General features: G+C 38.0%; 1 protein-coding gene across 1 annotated transcript in view; it reads right to left on the bottom strand.

The window, feature by feature from the left end:
* HEPHL1 (hephaestin like 1) overlaps positions 1 to 20,914 on the bottom strand; it is a gene marked incomplete at both ends in the record, with an annotated part of 69,616 nt that overhangs the window by 808 nt on the left and 47,894 nt on the right. The window contains 7 exons of the mRNA XM_081281205.1: positions 15 to 177; positions 3,237 to 3,376; positions 4,837 to 5,059; positions 6,543 to 6,649; positions 11,503 to 11,643; positions 13,653 to 13,792; positions 18,203 to 18,416. Coding sequence (XP_081137331.1) covers positions 15 to 177; positions 3,237 to 3,376; positions 4,837 to 5,059; positions 6,543 to 6,649; positions 11,503 to 11,643; positions 13,653 to 13,792; positions 18,203 to 18,416 — 1,128 coding nt within the window. The remainder of the gene's footprint in view (positions 1 to 14; positions 178 to 3,236; positions 3,377 to 4,836; positions 5,060 to 6,542; positions 6,650 to 11,502; positions 11,644 to 13,652; positions 13,793 to 18,202; positions 18,417 to 20,914) is intronic.

The following is a 20,914-nucleotide window of genomic DNA, read 5'->3' on the forward strand; positions in this document are numbered from 1 at the left end:
ACAGGCAACACTACCTATGTTCCGGAGGACTGTGTAGGTTGTCTCCATGCCAGCATGAATGTGATCAGACACATGACAGTGTAGCAGCCATGTCCCTGGGTGATCCGCAAAGAGTTCAATGGTTTGGAATGTCCCGGGAAAGAGATCATAAACATCTTCTCGGTAAGATCTATCTATCTGCAGAAATTAAAAACAAAACAAAACAAAAAAAAACAGCTTGGGGCTTTCTTTCTCAGCACAACAAGTAGGAAAAGACAGGCAAAGAAACACAGTAAGCAGAAGGAATGAAATAATAAAGAGCAGAAATCAAATAAAATCAAGAACAGAAACACAATGGAGATAAATCAAAGAAACTGAAAGCTGGTTCTTTCAACAGATGGATAAAATTGAGAAACCTTGTAGCAGCCAATTTCCATGATGGTTCCTAATGATCCCCATTTTCTAATATTCATAACCTTCGTAATTCCCACCTATGTTACATGAGGGTTGTTCTGTACGACCAATAGTATATGGCAGAAGAAATGGCATTCCACTTGTAAAAAGTAGTCTATAAAAGACTATGACATTTGCTTTAGTCCCTCTTGTACTTTCTCCTCTTGAATCAGTCATTCTGGGTGAAGCCAGCAGCTCCCATGCCATACCTGTATGATAATGATCAGATGCATTCAGTCAACAGCCACATGAGTGAGCTTGAAAGTGAATCCTCTGGTTCCAGTCAAACCTTTGATAACTGCAGCCCAGCTATCTTGATTGCAGTCTCATGAGAGATGCCAAATCTAAACTAACAAGCTACCCCCAGATTCCTGACTCAGAGAGAATATTAGATAATAAGTGTTTATTGTGTTAGTCCATTGAGTTTTATAGTAATTTGTTAAGCAGCAATAGTTCAGTAATGCAAATCTGACCAAGAAAAAGAAAAAGAAAGGAAAAAGTCACTAAGACCTTATAGACATTAAAGAGGATAGTAAAGGAATATTGTACAATAGTTCTGTCCCCATAAATTCTTCAATTTATAGGTAGGAACAAATTCTTAAAAAGACATAAACTGCCAAGAGAAAGAATATAAGAAATAGATAATCTGAATAGGACTATATCTGATAAACTAAAATTTTATTTAAACCTTCCAACAGATCCAGATGGCTTCATTAGCAAATTCTACCAAACATTTTAAAAGATTTTTATTAGTGTATTATAGTTGTATTTAATATTGGGGTGCATTTTTACATAATTATACAAACATGAAAAATAATTTGTTCTAATTCAGTCTCCCCTTTTCCTCCCTTCTTCTATCTCCCTGATCCCTTTCATCTATTCTACCAGTCTTCTATTTATTTATAGGTTTTTAAATTAGTGCTTTATAGATATACATAAAGGTAAAATTTACTGGTATATTCATATATGTAGATAGGAAAGTTTGGTCAGTCACATTCCATTGTTATTCACTTTTTCCATCCCTCCTCTCTCCCTCTCAATCTCCTTCTTCTTCGACTTCACTGTTTTTTTTCTTCTATTTTCATGGGATCTCCCATTCCACCTTTTAAAAATATCAGAATATATAAAGAACTCAAAACACTTAACATAAAACAATCCAATTAATAAATGGACAAAAGAACTAAACAGACTCTTCTCAAAAAAAAAAAAAGAAATACAAATGGCCAACAAATCTACGAAAAAAAATAAAAATCTTTACCAATCAGGGAAATGTAAATCAAAACAACACTAAGATTTCATCTCACTCCAGTCAGAATGTCAATTATTGAGAATACAAATAATATAAGCGAGGGCTTCTTGCTGCATGATCCTATGGCATAAAGGTGGAAGAGCAAGAGTGCTCATGCCAGAGATCAAGAGATCAAATTTGTAGAGTGCAGCCTATTTATAATCTGCATGAATCCATTCATAGAAGAGGGGTCCTGATGACTTAAACATCCCCCACTAGGCCTCATCTCCTCACTGCTGGAAGGGGGACTAAGTCTCCAACACATCAATTTGAGGAAACACATTCAAATCATAGCAGAGACAGAAAACAGATCATCAGTTGCTAAGTGTTAAGCAGAGGGAAATAATTGATACCAGAGGGTGCAACTGGGAAACTTTGAGAGGTGATGGAAGTGTTCTGTTTTTTTTTTTTTAAATTCTGTATCCTGTGTTTGTTTGTTGTTTACATCACTATTTGTGCTTACAAAACAAAATTGTACAATAAATAGGGTGACTTGTATGCAATGTGAATCACATTTTAATGTTTAACATTTATATATGTATGTATAACCTTTGATAATTTCATAAATTTTTAATTTAATTTTTTAAATGTCTATTGATAAAGTCAAAATCTGAAAAGTAGCATAGTCATTTAACACATGAAATGCTAATCACTGTAGGCTAATATTTGGTATCCTTTGAAATACACAGAGGGGAAAAGATAGTAAACATTTTATTAAATTACTGCTTATTGCAGTTTAATTAGAATATAATTCTAACAAACTGGAAACAATTCTAGTAGTTTACCTTACAGATTAGGTATGATTATCATTCTCTACCCTGCTTCCTGGTAGATGGCACTGAGAACTTGAGATGACAGGCTATTTGGACTTTATCCCTGGAGACCTGATTCAGCAGGTCTGAGGTGGGGCAGAACAGAGGCAGTCTATTCTTTAAACAGTTCTCCAGGTGATTCTGCTGTACAGACAGCACCACCCATACGGTATAATTTGATGCCAGAGAGCAGGAGGTCACACATGGTCCAGACCAGTTCTTCAGGGCAAAAGTCAAGGTAAAGTTGAGGGGCCCACGCCAGAGCTCAAAATGCCTCCTTTATTGGATAGGGCTAAAATGTTAACTAATCACAAAGAAAAGAAAGGAGGGGTGAGAAGAAAAGACAAATGGGATGAAAAAGGATGGGAAGGGAAAAAAGACCAACCCTTTGGGTGCTTCCATATGCAATATTAACAGAATAATCCAGGGTGATCATAACCATGGCGATATAACTGATGAGAAAATGTTCCTCTGAGACTGAGAGAGTTTTTTTTACAAACACAGTAATATGCACATACCTGTTAGGAAATATCTTCAAGGAGAAGGTACAATCGCATTTCTTTGCTCCACTTGTAATATGAACTACCACCCCTCACAAGCATCACATGCCAAGGAATTCCCTTATTTCCCAATTGAAATGCATGGAATCCTTTAGTTCAAAAAATCTTTTTGAACTCACGAACAAACATTTTCCTTATACTTACTTTGAAAATATAGCTCTCCGCATGATAATGGATGGTATGTATGTCCACTTCACTTCCTATTCCTAACAAGTACCAATTTGTCATTGTGTCTTCATTCATTATGAGGCCATGGAGATTTCCAAAAATCTTTCCATTAATGGCTAAGAAGGCAAAAAAGAAAATAGTCTTTGGTCAGTGAGAAGACACTACTTAATTTGAGTTTAGAAATGGTCCAAAATCTTTAGGTCACCCTTCTTAGCTACCTGTGAAACAGGTAAGAGTCTCACTTACACTTAAAACAACCCTGCCATTCTAGATCCCAAATTCAGATTACCAGGAATCTTTATATAAAGAGAGGCAGGAAAGAGAAATAGCTTGTTTTTCAAAGCTGCATCTTGAGTGGCACTGTTTGCTTATTCAGCATATCCTTCTTGTGAATTGGATTACAGGCTCTTTGGTGAGAATCCTGATTTATACCTTTCTGCAAATGAGTGGCCTCAGCCACACAAAAAAATCAAATTTACTTAGATAAACACTGAATTAATTAGAAGATATTTTCTTAATATTTCACTTTCTGAGAACAAGTTTAAGCCTGGCTGGTTCTCCAAAAGGATAGTTTCCTAGGGCTGAACCAATAACCCAACAATGACCAAAACACACTGAATTGATGAGAGGGTGACTCTTAGTCCTCCACTAACTTTTTATTTTATGCACTGTGGTATAACCAAATAAGTGTGTGCATTAAAAAGAAAATGCTCTCAGCTGGGCATAGTGATGTAGGCCTTCAATCTCAGCAGCTGGGGAGGCTGAGGCAGGAGGATCAAGATTTCAAAGCCAGCCTCAGCAAAAGTGAGGTGCTAAGCAACTCAGTGAGACTGTATTTCTAAATAAAGTACAGAATAGGGCTGGGGATGTGGCTCAGTGGTCGAGCACTCCTGAGTTCAATCCCTGGTACAGGAAGGAAGGAAAGAAGGAAAAAGAAAGGAAGGATGAGCTCTCAAAAAAAGAAAGAAAGAAAGAGCACTCTGAGAAGCTTTTGAAAAAAAAAGAGCAAAGTTACTAAGGGAAAGAACAGCTGAACTGGGAATCAGGCCACAATATTCTAATCCATATTAATAATGAACTTTGTGGCCATCTTCAAAAGTAGATCTTAGCCAGAGGGTCTATTTCAAACATTACTCCTACAAAAAAAAAAAAAAAAAAACCTACCTGAAATTACACTGAGTTAAATAAAACATTAAAACAGAAACTTGGTGATGGTGTTTTATTCCACAGTAAATTACACAAATCCCTAAATTGATCAAATGGAACTTTATGGTGACTCATACAAAAAACATACCAATAAGTAGTGACATATTTTTAAAATTACTTCTTTATAGCTTAAGATATCTCAGCATTCAGAGAGATGACCCTAAATAACTGGTCCAAAGCCTCAAAGACTTTGCTACCAGTCCCCACTGGCTAGGCTGGTACTTGCTGAAAAAACCTTTAGAGGAACTTCTTCGGTTCAGGTGCCACTGGGAAGAGGGAAAGGCACAGAGAAAGAGGTTGGATGCTTCCTACAGTGAGGGGAATTTCTATGAGCCTATCTCAACAACGTTCTCTTTGAATTCCAATATACCATGCATTTTGTTGCTCTCTTCAAAATCATCAGTGCGCTTAACATCCCGTGGATCTTTATTGAGATACTTCTTGATATTATCATCCAGATACCAAGATTCATTCTCATTAAATACCAAAAACAGGAGAGCAAATTCATAATCAACATCACTTCTTCTACCCTTTTCATTCAATACTCCTTCTCGGCATGTAATCAAAGGACCCATCAGACCACTATATGTGTCCTGAAAGAAAAAGCAAACCAAATCAGCTAAGCCATTAAATAATTTAATAACATTTCATTCCATCGGCCACCATTCTAGTGTAGGATCCTGAAACTAGTTCCTCTCTGGTCTGTCTCACCTCACCTTCAGCTCATGCTATTGACCACCATCTGATTAATCTCCTCACTTCCTTATTTATAAGTCTTCAGTGATCTTCCATGGCCTTCAGAATAAAATACAAATCCCTGATAGGTGTTTAAGCTCCTATCTGCTCCTCCAGTGAACTTTCTGGGTTAGGTTCCCCTGTTGCTTTCCTTTTGGACCCTGTATGATAGATAAACGGGACTCAACACTTTTCCCACACACCTTCCACTTTCCTATGTTCAGCTATGTTCATATTGTTCTTTTTAAACCTTCTTTCCAAGGTCTCCTCTAGTACTTTTTTTTTATTTTATTGTTGGTTGTTCAAAACATTACATAGTTCTTAATATACCATATTTCATAGATTGATTCAAGTGGGTAGTACTTTTAATAGCTAAAGAATTTACCAGATTCAGAGTCATGGTGTGGACATGTAATATTTTTACCACCAAGTTATGTTTCTTTAAGACAAGGATACTTGCATTGTCTTAGTTTTGAGTAGCATCATTGCATGTTACAAGTACTCAATAAATGTATTTGGATGCATGAATAAACAAATATTTTTTCTATAATTAGAATTTGTAAATGTATTTTTTAAAGTGTTTTATATGTGTCTATTTCCTGAATTGTTGTAATCTCCAGGGCATCAATTCAAGTCATCTATTCTAAAAGGAAGGTTAAGATAATTCCTCACTTTTTAAAAATAAATGATGATACTTATATTTCATATCAGATATGATTTTAGTTTGGACTTTAGTTTATGACATATAATTAAAGACCAAAGTAATTTTACATACACCTGACTCAAATCAGTATTGAATCTTTGCTTTTCATTTCTCAGTTATCTATCATTCATAGTTTTATAGTTTCAGTTACTATGTTTGAGATGTGCTTTCTTTCCCGGAGCCCTATAAAGGCTTGTCTATAAGACAAGATAATGCCTTTAAAATTAATAGATTTTTACACAGCCAAAACCATGAATAAAGTATATTGTGATACTCTTTTGTTACCTATCGATATATTTTCTTTTGTTTCAAGTTACTATGTAAATTCTAAATCTGATAATTGAAATATTGGGGCTATGTTTTTACTTCTTACTTGAAATCAAGGGTTAGCAAACTTTTTTGTGGGAAAGTATCAGATGGTAAATTTTTCTTTTAGTTTGTGACCCATACTGTCTTTGTCATCTCCATAAGACAATGTCAATGAGTAGGGGTGGCTGGATTTAACCAATGGGCCATACATTATTATTCCCTGCTATAAATCATACCCACTCCACAGATACCCACCAGAGTTGTGATGACTCAGAGTTTACATGGCAGCTGTGTTACATTAAGCATCTTGGTTGCTCTCTTCACCTTACCTTCACAAAGTTTGCTGTTGAATAGTAAACCCATGGAATACAATTGGGATCAGAGGGCCCTGGCCCTGATCTTTTTGGGACATTCCATCTATAAGTTTTTACTTCTCCTGAAATGAATGAGAAGAAATTGAAAGAAATTTTTACAGCTGCTTCTGCTGCAGATGATTAACCTGCAGAAATGCGAGAGGGTCTTTATATGTTTTGGTGATGATTTATTGATGGAGGTAGTGCCCATTCATTATTCAACTTACATCTTGGTTTCTATGGTTTCAAAATGAAATGGCAACTGCAGACTTCCTTCCAGTGTGCCTTCTTCTACTGTCAACTACAATGTGTTCAGGAAATAATGATTTGTTTTACATTACACTGCTTTTCCTCCTCAAAATTTGTGTCCTTGTCCCAAAAACTATCCTTGAGCACACCTCAGTCATCAAGGGTCTCAGTCTTCAACTCTTTTGAGAATCACCAGTTATCTTTGTAAGTTCTCTTGGCTTGGGCCTCACCTCAGACCAATGGAATCAGAAAATTTTGAATCTAGGATTAGAACACCAGTATGTTTTGAAAGTTTTCAGGTGGGTAGAGAGATCCCTTTAGAGCCAGAGAAAATCAGAGAAACTTCTTTCCGAATCCCAACCTTATGGGAATTTCTATTCAACCAACATTTGATAAGCTACTTAACCTCACTGACATTTAGTTTCCTTACCTGTGAACTGGGTTAGTCACCCATCATCATCACTTTAGTCATCCATTATCATTAGCCTGTCAGTGGTCATGACAGCTTGCCCACACCCCTACCAGAGTCTCCACCAATGCCCAATGGACACCTTTCTTCCTCCCTCTGTAGTTGCTTTTTTCTTGGGGGGTGGGTACTGGGGATTAACTGAGGGGCACTTCACCACTGAGTCACATCCCCAGCCCTTTGTTGTATTTTATTTAGAGACAGGGTGTCACTGAGTTGCTTAGGGCCTTGCTTTTGCTGAGGCTGGCTTTGAACTTGTTCATGATCCTCTTGCCTCAGCCACCTGAGCCTCTGGGATTACAGGCATGCAACACTGCGCCCAGCTTTGTAGTTACCTTTTGACCATTAAAAATTAGTGACTTTACTTGATGACTTAATAATGAGAAACTTGAAGTTTTCCCACTAAGATCAAGAAAGGAACAAGGCAAGGATCTCTCCCCAGGACTTTCAACATCTTGCTGAAAGTCCTAACTAATGTAATAGACAAGGAGAGGAAATAAAAGCTATACATAGTTGAGAAGGAAGAAATCAAACAGTCTTTGTTTTAATATTACATGATCATCTATGTAGAAAATCTGAAAGAATTGGCCAAAAAAATCTTCCTGGAATTAATAAGCCATCATATAACATGGCAAAATGCAAGGTTAATATACAAAAATCAATCATTTTGCAGCATACTAACAATTAACAAGCAGAAATTTAAATTAAAAACACAATGCCACTTACATTAGCACTGAAAAAATAAGTAAATACAAAATCTAAACAAAATTATAAGAACCATTATGAGACAAACTACAAAACTATGATGAAAGATACCAGAAAATAAGAGATGTTCTGTATCCATGGATAAGAAGGTTCAATGTTGTCAAGCTCTCTGTTCTTCTTAAATTGATCCCTAAATTAAAGTCAATCTAATAAAAATATCTGAGCAAGTTATTTTGTGAATATCAACCCACCAATTTTGAGAGACAAAAAGTACCATAGTAGCCAACTCAATACCAAAGAGGAACGAAGTGGGAGGACTGGCACTTCTCAACTTCAGGGCTTACTGGTGGGAGGGGGAGGGGGAGAGCTGGTCAAGGTGTGCACTGTTACAGCCAGGTGAGAGAAAGAAGTTCTGGTGTTCCATTGCACAGTAGAGTGACTATAGTTAACATTAATGCATTATATATTTCAAGACAAAAGAGAGGATTTTGAATGTCCACACCATAAAGAAATGATAAATTTTCAATGTGATAGATATAATTACCCTGGTTTGGTCATTACACAATATATACATGTACTGAAACATTGTATTGTACCCTATACATAAGTAAAATTATTGTTAATCAAAACTAAAACAAGCTAGAAAGCCACAGTAATCACGACATTTGTGGTATTGGTTAAAGAAAATGCAGACAGTGGAAAAAATAGAAAGCTCAGAATAGAACCACATAAATTCAATCAACTGATCTTTGATAAAGTAGTAAAGACAATCAATGGCAACAAAATAGTCTTTTCAATAAATGGTACTGGAACATCCACATGCCAATAATAATATAAAAAAACTTTGCACCCTTTAGAGAAATTAACTCAAAATGAGTCATAGACCTAAATGAAAATGCAAAGCCATAAAATTCCTAGAAGATAATATAAGAAAATCCTTGGTATAATCATGATTTTTAGATACAACACCGAAGGCACAATACATGAAAGGAACAATTGATAAGCTGAACTTCATTAAAAATAGAAACCTCTGCTCTGTGAAAGACAATGTCAATAAAATTAGGATACAAGCCACAGACGGGAAAAAATATTTGCAAGACACATCTGATGAAGACCTGTCATCCAAAACATACAAAGAACTGTCAAAACTCAACAATAAGAAAGCAAACAAAGTTACTTTAAAAAACAGAAAAGCAAAGACCTAAGAGATACCTCGCCACAGCTTACTTGATGGCAAGTAAATATATAAAAAGATGTTCAACATCATAGGTCATCTATGGAATTACAAATTAAAATAACTACATATACTATGCACCTATTAGAATGGCCAAAATCTAAAACATCAGTACTGAAAAAGTGTGGAGCAATGGGAACTCTCATTCATTGCTTACGGGAATGCAAATTGTTTCAGACATTTTGGAAGACAATTTGGCAATTTCTTTAAAAACTATACATACTATTACTATATGATCTCAGTAAATGTTGTCCTTATATTCACCCAAAGGAGCTCAAAATTTACATCCAGGCAAAAAAGATATACATGGATTTTGTAGCAGCTCTAATCACAATTGCCAAAACATGAAAGCAACAAAGATGTTCTTTGGTGGGTGAGTGAATAAATTATACAAACCACAAAATGGAATATTATTCAATGCTAAAAGGAAGCAAGCTATTGAACCATGAAAAGAGAAAGACATGGAGGAAGTTTAAGTGCACATCATCAAGTGAAAAGGTCACATACTGGATGTTCAGGTCACATATAGGACATCCATGAAAGCTTGGAGATGGTGCAAATATCTGTAGTTTCTGGAGGTTCAGGGGCAAAGCAGGATAAACAGTCAGTACACAGAGAATTTTTAGGACAGTAAAATTTTTCTGTGTGGTACCACAGTGGAAAATACATGCCATTGTACTTTTTTTTTTTTTTTTTTTTTTTAACCCATAGAGTTCACATACCAAGCATGGACCCTGATGTAAATTACAGACTTTGTATAACAATGATGTGTCAGTACAGGCTCATCAACTGTAGCTACCTCTAGTGGTAGCACTCTGATGGGGAAACTGTTGTTAGGGAGTCTATGCATGTGTGGGGTGGGAGGTATATGGGAAATCTCTGTACCTTCTGCTCAGTTTTTCTGTGAATCTAAGACTTTCCTACAAAATAATGTTTATTAATTTCTTTTTAAAATTTTTTTAAAAAAGCTTATTTTCTTCAAAGTTATAAGTTTAAAAGTGAAACTAATTCTAAAGTCATATAAAAATAACTTTTCAGCAGCAAACATTTCCAACTCCTTTAGCTACTTTTTATGGTAGCTACCTTGATATTTCTAACTAATATGCTTAAAGTTTCTAGTTGTTTCTTAGATATGATCTATTGACCTCCTTATGTAACAAGAGGATTTCACTTTTTTTCTTTTTTTAATTATTTCTTACATACATGACAATAGTGGAGTGCATTACATTCATAATTTTTTGCATTACAAGTCTTAATACACCGTTATACCACAATTTATCAAATCTCTTTTTTAATATATGGTATATTGACACCAAATTCACATCTTCATACATGAATTTTGTATAATGATGACCGAAACAAAACCAACCAGAAGTTTGTGTCCTTTAAAAAGTTTTTCTCAATTACTTCTTTCCTTAATTTCTATGAATTAATCAATTAGGCTTCATGAATTTTCCTTCTCTGAAACTTTTACAAATATTTTTAGGAATATCCCTGAAATTATTCACCACTTAGAACCTTATCATGTATAATCTGCATTACAACTGAAATGATTCATCTTGTCTTTTTCCAAAAAAAAAAAACAAAAAAAAACAAACAACAACAACAAAAAAAAACCTCACTTTTAACACCTTGAGAGAAATGTGTGATTAATAGCTCAGGTCCTAGAGTCAAGCACACTTAAATTCTACCATTACAAAAAAGGGACCTGGCCAAGTTCTTGACCCTCCTGTTCTTTAGTTATTTTTTAAATGGACATAATAATACCATATTTCATCTGTTACAGGATGCAAATTTTTTACATTTTAACTTGTCTGAAGTCCAAAAGTATTGTTCAATCTGAAGTTCAAATGTGTTGTTCAATCTGTAGCATGTTAAGTTTTAATTGGCATCATGGTTTTCTATAATAGATAAAATAATGATGGGTAATTATGGTGTCAGAATTGATTAAATAAGTTAGCACCTACCTTGCCAGGCTGTTGTAAAGATAAATGAAGGGTTTTTCATTTGTTGCTTTTTTTGGCTTAAACATAAAGCATAGCATTTGACACAAGTTTAACACTCAGTATGTGTTAGCCATTATTATTTCTTACTAGCCTGCGAGCTTCCTAATGGGCCCTAGACATTTTTTAAATACTTGGTCAATGGATGAAAGAAGATTTCATACCAGGAGGGGCCAGGACACTGACATTAAGATGAGTTCTTCAAGACTCTTCATAGATCACAAAAGAGTGAGGTCTTGTGGCCCCATTAGGATGAAGCAGATCTCTGGCATTTCATACCTGGCTTTGTGATGGGCACATCGAGTCGCTTCCCACTGTCCATATCCTCTATACCCTGGGCTGAGATGGAGTAGGGCCGGCTGGCTTTGTTCTTAAATATGATCAGGATGGTGTCACCCACCTCAGCATGAATCATTGGACCTAAAGGCAAAACACAGGTCTGTGTGCATTATCATTGATCTTTCCAACATCAAAGTAATTTAAATGTAGGTAGTATTAGAGAATAAAACAAGGGTTAGCTTCTTCATTAGTGCACTTCCTTTAGAGGACAATATTGTACAGAATTAAATATCATGAAGTGTATAGTAATGGGACCAACCTAGGTTCAAATTCTGCCACTTACTAGAGGGACCTTATGCAAGTCATGTAATCTGAGTTTCAAATTTTCATCAATAAAATGGGCTTAATAATACCTTTCTCATGGGGTTATAGTAAGGGTGAAATAAAATAACATATGTAAAATGCTTGTTTCACTGCATTGAACAGGTAAGGATCAATATGCTTAACTTTGTATTACTACTAAAAAATAATTTCTAAGAAAAGGCATATTCATATGATATGGTGACTTTCAGTTGTCACCTTGTGTGTAACCTTTGGTGCGTCTGAAACTGCTTATTTTCTGGCTAATGAATACAATAATAATGAAGAGGATCTCATGAAATAATGTATATTAAAATATTTGGAATGAGTGGAATAAGATGAGTGGAATAAGAAGTTATGCATTGATTTATGATCAACACAGTGATTCCATTAAGTTGTGCGATTTTCTGTTGGAAGCAACTAGCCTGCATGTCCAAGAAGATGAGCCCACAACCCTCTAGAGAGAGACTCTGCTAGCCTTACGATGCCATGACCCTCACCATGCCAGATGCCTGTCACCTCAAGATGCTCAGAACATGACACCCCACAATGGCAGAGTATAGCACTCAAAAAAGTCTTCATGAGATCTTACACAGCTTACAGGTAAGTAGACTGCCATAAGGAAGCACCTCAGATCAGATCCCTATGGTTCTCTCTTGGGCATTTAGTGCATTTTATGTGCCCTCTAAGTATTTCAGAATCCCAGGACTCTCCCTGAACTGAAGAAAATAAGTGGACGAGCCTCACCCACCCCTAGCTGAAGGCTGCTGGCATTGCCTCTGATGAAGTCTTTCATTTTACTGAGTGGAATCAAACTGGGCTCTTTGCAAGCATAACCCAAATGCCTCAGGAGGACCAGCACCTCTCCTTAAGAGGTTTTTGGATACATGGGGCCTAAATGAATGATTCCACTGGGAATGACTCATTCATTTGATATGACAAACAAGCTTGCGTGCCAATGTTAATAGGTGAGGGGGAGGGGGGTGGAGCATTTAATAATTCATCAAGCTGGGAGTCATGGTTCTGTGGAAAGTCATATTGTTTATATGTTAACTTGTATATTTTAAAGCAGCAAAGGATTTCAAGAAGTCCTCTAGATTAGCCCTCTGTTTTAAAATCCTGTCTTTAAGATGGGGTCAGGTCTCCCAGGTGCAGGAATGTGGGGATAGAAAGCAGGGGGAGCTTATCTGAGGGCCAGGCCAGGCAGCTGGGCATCAGGTAGTGCAGAGGCTGCAGGCAGACCCAGTATGTTCGGAGGGCATGGGTTGGGGCCTCCCGAACTGAAACTAGACCTTTCACCCTTGGCACCCATCTCCCATGGGAGTTCCTCCTTTGTCATAAATATTTTTATGGTGCATTAGTATGGCACTGTGCATGGATAATCTAGGACTTCGGAGAACTTATACAAACACACTGCCTGGTGTTGTGAGACATCAACTTGTTTTAAATTAAAATTCCCTAGCTCAGTAAAGGAATGGGAAAGAAGCTCAGTATTATTAGACACTGAGTAGACTGCCCTGATGGAATGGACTCCTGTTTGAGTGTTATCTGGTAATCTTATTATGCTATTCTTTGTGTGAGCTGAGGACCCAGGACACTCCCTGATAAGGAAGATATTGCACCGAATGAATTCAGTCACGCATGAATGCAGTCATGGTACTCGGTCCCTTCTCAGTCTTACAGGAAAGGGGTGTGTGTGTGTGTGTGTGTGTGTGTGTGTGTGTGTGTGTGTCTTCAGACATGTGCACACGCCTGGGGCTGATGGTGCATGGCTGAAATCTGTACCATACCCAGGAGTTCTAAGTGCTCCTCTCGCGGTGGTCGAGCTTTGATCTCCACAAATTCTCCATTGGTATATTCCCTGTAAACCACTTTCTTGTACTGAGAGCCAATCCAGTTTTCAGTGTGGTTCATAAATATATCTCCATGTCTGCAAATCGGAAGCATCAAAAATTAAGTTTTTCAGAGTGATTTGGGGGTACTCTGGATCAATGCTCCCCAAACCTGGCTGTAACCAGGGTCTCTCTAGGGAACTGGCCTCTGGGAGTAGGGCTAGGAATTGGCACTTCTAAGGTCTTCAGGTTCTGATAAGTTCACCCCAGTATGGCCCATGGTCCACCCTTGAAACAATTGCTATCCACTGTTGCCAGGTGTTGAGTGGGGTCAACCTCAGAGATTCTTAAGGTCCCCTTGAGATAGTCTTCTCTTTGTGGCACTACCTAACCTCACACACATATATATGAGTGTGCACACATTTTCACCATCCTGAATTCCTCCAGGTTTCATATATATCATTCCATACCTCATTCTTTTTTTACTTGTAAAGATCTTTGCAGGTTATATTTTGTGTATGTACCTATATGCAAATATAGTTACAGCTGATTCTTCTTATTCATGGCTCTTATGTTCTAGATAGTCATGGTGAACACTGAATTATCTTGTTTCAAGTGTGTTCCTGTTTGAGGACACTTTATTTAATAGTTGTTGGTGATTTGTTAATATTGAGCTCATAGTTAACTGCACTATAACTCATACCCAAATGAAGCTTTGCTAATACATGTATTTTCTCCACAAGTCACATCACAATTTTCTTGATCTTAGAAATTCTGGACAGTGCTTCAGTGCTACTCTTAAGGGGACCATCTTAAACAGCTAAATAGCCAAAATGAAGAACACAAATGCAGAAGATATGGCACTAAATTAAAAGAGGAAGGGAGAGGGGAGGGGGAAGGAAGAGGCAAGGGGTAAGAGAGGGGAGGTGAAGAGGAAGAGGGAGAGGAACAGGGAGAGGGGAAGGGGAAGGGTAGGGGAGAATAATTAGAAAAAGGAGAAGAGGAGGAGGAGGGAGAAGCAAAAGAAGGAAAGAAAGAAGAGAAAGAAAGGAAGGAAGGAAAGAAAGAAAAGGCACTTCTTTACAGTAGGAGAGCTGAAACAGGAAAGCAGGAATGTTCTGGTTGATTGCCTCTGGAAATGTGTGCATCAGTATTTTTTCACCACCCTGTGAATATCTTTGAATAACCAGAACAAAAGCCAGAATTGATTGAGGTGTTAAAAATAAATTTTAGCAAATAGGCAAGTTTACAAATATGGAATCCATGATGAGGATCAACTGTACATTTACATGTGTATTTAATCTATCACCAAGGTAGACTGTCACTAATGATTGATTCAAAAAAAATCTAAAAGAGCTGGTTGTGGTGGCTCACACCTGTAATTCCAGTTACTCAGGTGGCTGAGGCAGGAGGGTGTCAAGTTTGAGATCAGCCTGGGCAACAGAGTGAGATCTTGTCTCAAAAAAGAAAGAGGGAAGGAAGGAAGGAAAGAAGGGAAGGAGAGAGGGGAGAAAAAGAGAAATATATCAATTTTGTTTCCAAATATGATGAGTTTCATCCCCACAACCCCATTAACTGGCTGTATTCTAAACAGAGCCACCTGCCCCACTTACCTGAATTAATTGGAATCATTCTTCATCACTTCCTGCCTCCCATGCAGCTCCCTTTCCTCTATGCTCTCCACTGCAGGGAGAGTAGCCCTAAGCTATGAATTTGACCAAGTCACTCCTCATGGAAAATAGTTTTATGGCTTCCCACTGCAAAACTCCTTGGTTTGGCTCTTAAGCCCTTCATTATCTGCTTTGCAGCCTCCTGATCCTAATTCCCCATCACTGCCCACCCCCCGACTTGCTCTGCTTATTCTAAACATACACTCTCTTGAACATGATGTGCCCTCTCTTCCATCCAGGCTTTCATACATGTTGATCCTTCATCAAGAAATCCTTCCCACCTCCTCAATTGGTGCCCTCTTCACATCCCAGCTCCAGGACTACTTCCTCCAGAAAACTCCCTGGCCACCTGCCCTCTCCCCACCTTTTCCCAAACAGGCTGTGTTGTGATCTCCCATTGCACCCTGCAGTTCCCTTCTCTTAAAATTGCTTCACTCTAGATGTTTGTTCTGTATCTTTCTCATGGACCATGAATTTGATTTAAGAAGGGAACTTGTCTGTCCTCCACATTGTTTCACCTCCAAAAGTGAAGCACAATGCCTAGCACATAGTAGGTATTCAATAAATACATATACATCTTCTACCCTAGACTGTATACTTTGCAAAATGTAGAGAATTTTTCTTCTAGTTTTATTTTCCATGAGTCTAGTAATGCTTGCATGGTGACCCGAACACATCCTGAAGCCATGCTCTATGGGTTTCCAGCTTTCCTCCCCTGCAGAGTAGGGTGGTAATGATGTACCTACCATAGGATTAATGCACAGATCATGTGAGTTAGTATCTGTAAAAACTGTGTTGGCCACAACTTAAGTGCTATATAAGCATCTCATTATCATTTCATGAGGATGTTGAATGGGATGCTGGGCAAAAGCTAATTAAATGGGTCAAGTGTGTTGTAAAGATCCCAAAATATATGGTTTGTAAAAACCTTAACAAAATGCTGAGTTCATCATATACTAATAGCTGATTATTATTGTGGTGAATCCCAGTATGGTTCAAGTAGACACATATCAGTCCACATATTAGCACCAGCAACTTAATTTCCATTTTCAAATTCCTTTCCACTTCACAAACTTCCCTCTTGGAATTGTGCTGATTGGCCCATTAGTCCTTTCTGGGTTCCTAAAACCTTCCCAGTGTGTTTTTAGGAAATCTCAAAGAAAGATTTTCAGGTCCTAAGGTGGGGAAGAGGGTCTGTACTGGTTAGGACAATAAATGTTTTAGAAATAACCTGTATCAAGAGGTGGTTCAGAAAATAAATATGATCCCACCATGGTCTCGGGGCAAAATACAGAGGCATAGAAATCAAGTACAGAGGGGCATTTGTCACTGGGATTCTACTTAAAGAGGTGCTACAAATGTGCCACTAGGAGAACTTACCATTTCAATTCTTTGCTAAGTGTTTATCCATAGAACTTGTACTTTGAATATGTGAAACATGTGCCTTATCTCACTTTGCCTTATCATCTATGAGGAATAACCAGAGTGGCAGAGAAGGGGTCCGATTATTTCTTTTCACCCCTCCTTCCCTCAGCACCCTCTATTTTTCCATGTACTAGCACCACTAGTTTCTTGGAGAATGGGTATTTGGTTTAACTAACAAGTAATCAAATAATGGAGGGTGTTTGAAATCCTTCTATCCCCCAGGCAAATCTTCAACAGTCATTTTAATTTTTTTTGTTTGTTTTGTTTTCACTTATCCATAAGGTGGCACTGTTATACTCTCTTTTCCAGGAATATGAAACCTCAAAACAAAGGCTAACAAGACAGGAAACAAATGAGTTAAGATTTGGAATAGCAGTGTGTAGAGTTGTTTGGGTGCATCACAGTCAGAGAAGGATTATATGAGGTGTCCATAGGGACTACGGTGGGGAGCAGTTGGGGGTAGGTGGTAAAATGGGGCCACAAAAGAACATAGTATGTTGCAGAAAATGAATTTGCTTTTTAAAAGATCTATGTTCAATTCCAACTCTGCCAAAGACCAGCTCGACAACTTAACTCTGCACCCAAGTTTCCTCATCTGCATGTGAGATTAATATCCAAGCAGCTGGTTGTTGCAAAGTGGAGGGTATTAACTTCGGGGGAGGAGATCTGCAGTCTGTGCCTGACTTCCTCCTTATTTCACTCCATCCCAGGATACCCTGGGGAGCTTGGCCACAGGACTCTAGGAGGGCAATAGAGGACCAATACTCACAAGCCTGCATGTGGCTGGAGCGTTGCTGATTCTGTGTCTTGTAGCAATGGCTGACATCACTTATCAAGAAGGGTCAATCATGGAGACATTCTGGGTACAGGACCCAGTAGAGAGATCTGTTCTTCCCATCCTGACTCAGAGACCTCTCCCAAGACAGGCCTCCCACCCCTCCTTGGCTTCCCCCACCTGGATCGGCTCAGACAATGGCTTATCCTTTCTTACCCTTCCCTGCGCTTCTCAATCTTCAGCAGCCCGGCCCCTCACCTGGAATCTATACACTTTCTCTGCCTCCTCGGGCCCCTTCTGTCTTCCCAGACACTTTATCGCTGTGGGATCCACCTCTTCCCCCAGTCCACCTCTTCCCCCAGCCTTTCCCCTCTGCTTGCGCATCTACTCAGGGGTCATAGCAGACCGGTCACCACTTGGGAAGGTGTATGAGCCTGTCGCAGAGTGTCCTCAGGACGACCTCGGGTTCCCTTCCAGGGGTGGAGGCTGGCAGCTTCCCTAATCTGTGCTCCTAAGTAAAAGCTTCTGTCTGACGGAAAAAAAAAAAAACCCGGGCCCTTTCAGGGTTCCACCAGTGATAAACGCCTACAGAGCATGCGCATTCCCACGAAGAGACTTGGCGGCTTCGCCAGCGGTACCTTTCCCCTCCTGCGTCCAAGTGCTGCTTTTCGAACTCCCAGTTTTTGTTAGGGGCATAATCCCATTCTACCTCTTCAGCAGCGATGTAAAAGGTTCTTATCATCCCGTACGGTTGCTCAGAAGGGTCCCTGTTGCCACAGCTGTTGACCTCATATATCTGACCCATGCCTCTGTTGAAGTGATGCAAGGTGGAGCAAAACACCTTGAAAATACCTGAAAGAGAAAGGGCTTGGCATTGTGCGCAGCGCTCGGTTTTGTTATTGTTGGTCTGCTCTCAACAAACCTACATATCTTATTCCAAAATCAGTCATAAGTAAGGTAGAACCCAGGGGCGCTTAATCACTGAGCTACAACCCTAGCCCTTTTTTTAATTTTCATTTTATATACATACATATATATATTTTTATTTTAGACAGGATCTTGTAAAGTTGCTTAGGGCCTCGCTAAGTTGCTGAGGCTGGCTTTGAACTCGAAATCTTCCTGCCTCAGCCTCCCAAGCCACTGGGATTACTAGTTTGCACCACCCAGAAGTAAGGTGGACTTTTAAAGTATCAGCTCTAAATACTTTAAAACCAGACTCAAAGGTAATAAAATGCTTTGATGATATTTATTTATGGAGGAAAAATACCATTTGAAATTAATTTTAATGTAAAAATAAAACCCACAGTGTTACCAAGAAATCAGCTATTCCAGGAAAATCACTGACAAGTATGACTGACTATCTTAGTCCAGCCCAGTTTATAAAAACTAATTACCATAAGATGAATATCCCAGACAAAGCTCAAATTAGGCCACATTTCTGAAGTCATGGATTTTGCCCTCAAGGATTTCATAAATTATAAAGCACAATAAAACTGTAAGGTATTATTATTATTAAAGCCAAAAGTATTACTTCATTAAGATCTTGAGCAAAGGAGGTTCTCATGTCCAATGGTAGTATTTACATTTTTCTGGATGAAAAGGAAAAAAATCAACTAAATTTCTCTATTTAAAATCAACAATTATGGTCTGGGGTCATAGCTCAGTGGTAGAGTGCTTGCCTAGCATGTGTAAGGCACTGGGTTCAATTCTCAGCTTTGCATGTAAATAAAAGAAAATAAAGCCCCATTGCTAGCTAACTAACTAATATATATATATATATATATATATATATATATATATATATATATATATATACACACACACACACAATTTTATTTTTAACATATATATATATTTAAAAAATAAATAAAATCAGCAATATGTCTGAGTGAAGGTAAGTAATTTTTTTAAGCTGAGTTTTTTAGGCATTGGTATCAGATAGATATATCCTAACTGAACTCACCATGATATATTGGGAACAAAATTATTGAAATTATTAATTCCCAAAGAAATTATTGGATCAATAGATCTTCCTTTTCTTTAATGGACTGCTCTTAGTGATGATTAGAATTCCTATCCTTAAACATCTTTAAAACACAAAGAGAGCTTCAATCTTGCTATACATGTAATTCCAAATATTGCTATATTATTATCCCTTCTAGATAAGTAACAACAGTTGTTTCAAAGGGTATTCAAACACCCCATTGCACAGGATCCTCATAAAGAAGGGTCTTTGCAAAAACACAGAGAAGACACCTCTGAAGGCAAACTTGGAAAGACCTCCCTCTGCATGTGCTTTTCCTAAGCAGCCCATAGTCAAGGGATTATCTTCTGTAAGAGCAAAGAGAAAGCATTTGAGTTGCAGGCTACTGTCTGCTCTACCCACTCTTTGAACACTCTTCCCAATTTACAGATGAGGAACAGGAATTAATGAAATGACTGAGCTTTTAGGCAGTTACAGATTTATGTTCAATACCAAACTAAACCAGAAAACATTGTTATGAAGCTTTTTAGAAGCCTGTGGGGCATATGAGTAATTGGCTCAATGGTCAAGTGCCCCTGAGTTCAATCCCTGGTACCAAAAAAAAAAAAAAAAAAAAAAAAAAGAAACAAAAACATTGTGTTGTTCAAGGAATCCTTTGGTTTGGTTTGGATTGGGTGACTCATAATTGATCACCTATAGTAATGTAGAGAGGTTGAACACTACAGGAAATTTACAAGTTTACAAGGCAAAGATTGTAGCACTCGCCAGGTACTATAGTGCACACCTATAATCCCAGCAGCTCAGGAGGCTGAGGCAGGAGGATTGTGTGTTCAAAGCCAGCTTCAGCAACAATAAGGTGCTAAGCAACTCAGTGAGACCTTGTCTCTAAATAAAATACAAAATATAGCTGGGGATGTGGCTCAGTGATTGAGTGCCCCTGAGTTCAATTCCCAGGACCCACCCACTCCACTCCCCTACTCCCTGAAAAAAGATTGTAGCACTCCTAGTGTCTGCAGTCCTTGGGCAAAGGTTTTGAAATTCAAGCCTCAGGTTATTAATTGATGACACATAGGCATCTAAACTGCAGTTCCAGTAAAGAAGTAAGAGGTCCATTAATAAATGAGAGTCAGCAGTTACTCATTTGGGGTAGCATATTTGTTTCTTGTTAAGACTGATGAAAAGTTGGATTGGAAAAAACATATTGAATGCCCAGAGCACTTGCTGTCCTCACTTTTAACGTGGCAGCTAGCATATGCTCCCATGTGTTGCTCTACATTTTTAGTAAAAATGTTCCAGTTATCTAAATAGCTTGAAATCTTTAAAGGAAGAAGTTTCATTTCACATTGGCATTTCACAGGGACCTCCC

This window comes from Spermophilus citellus (assembly GCF_964194105.1).
Source record: "Spermophilus citellus genome assembly, chromosome: 2".
Lineage (NCBI taxonomy): Eukaryota > Metazoa > Chordata > Mammalia > Rodentia > Sciuridae > Spermophilus > Spermophilus citellus.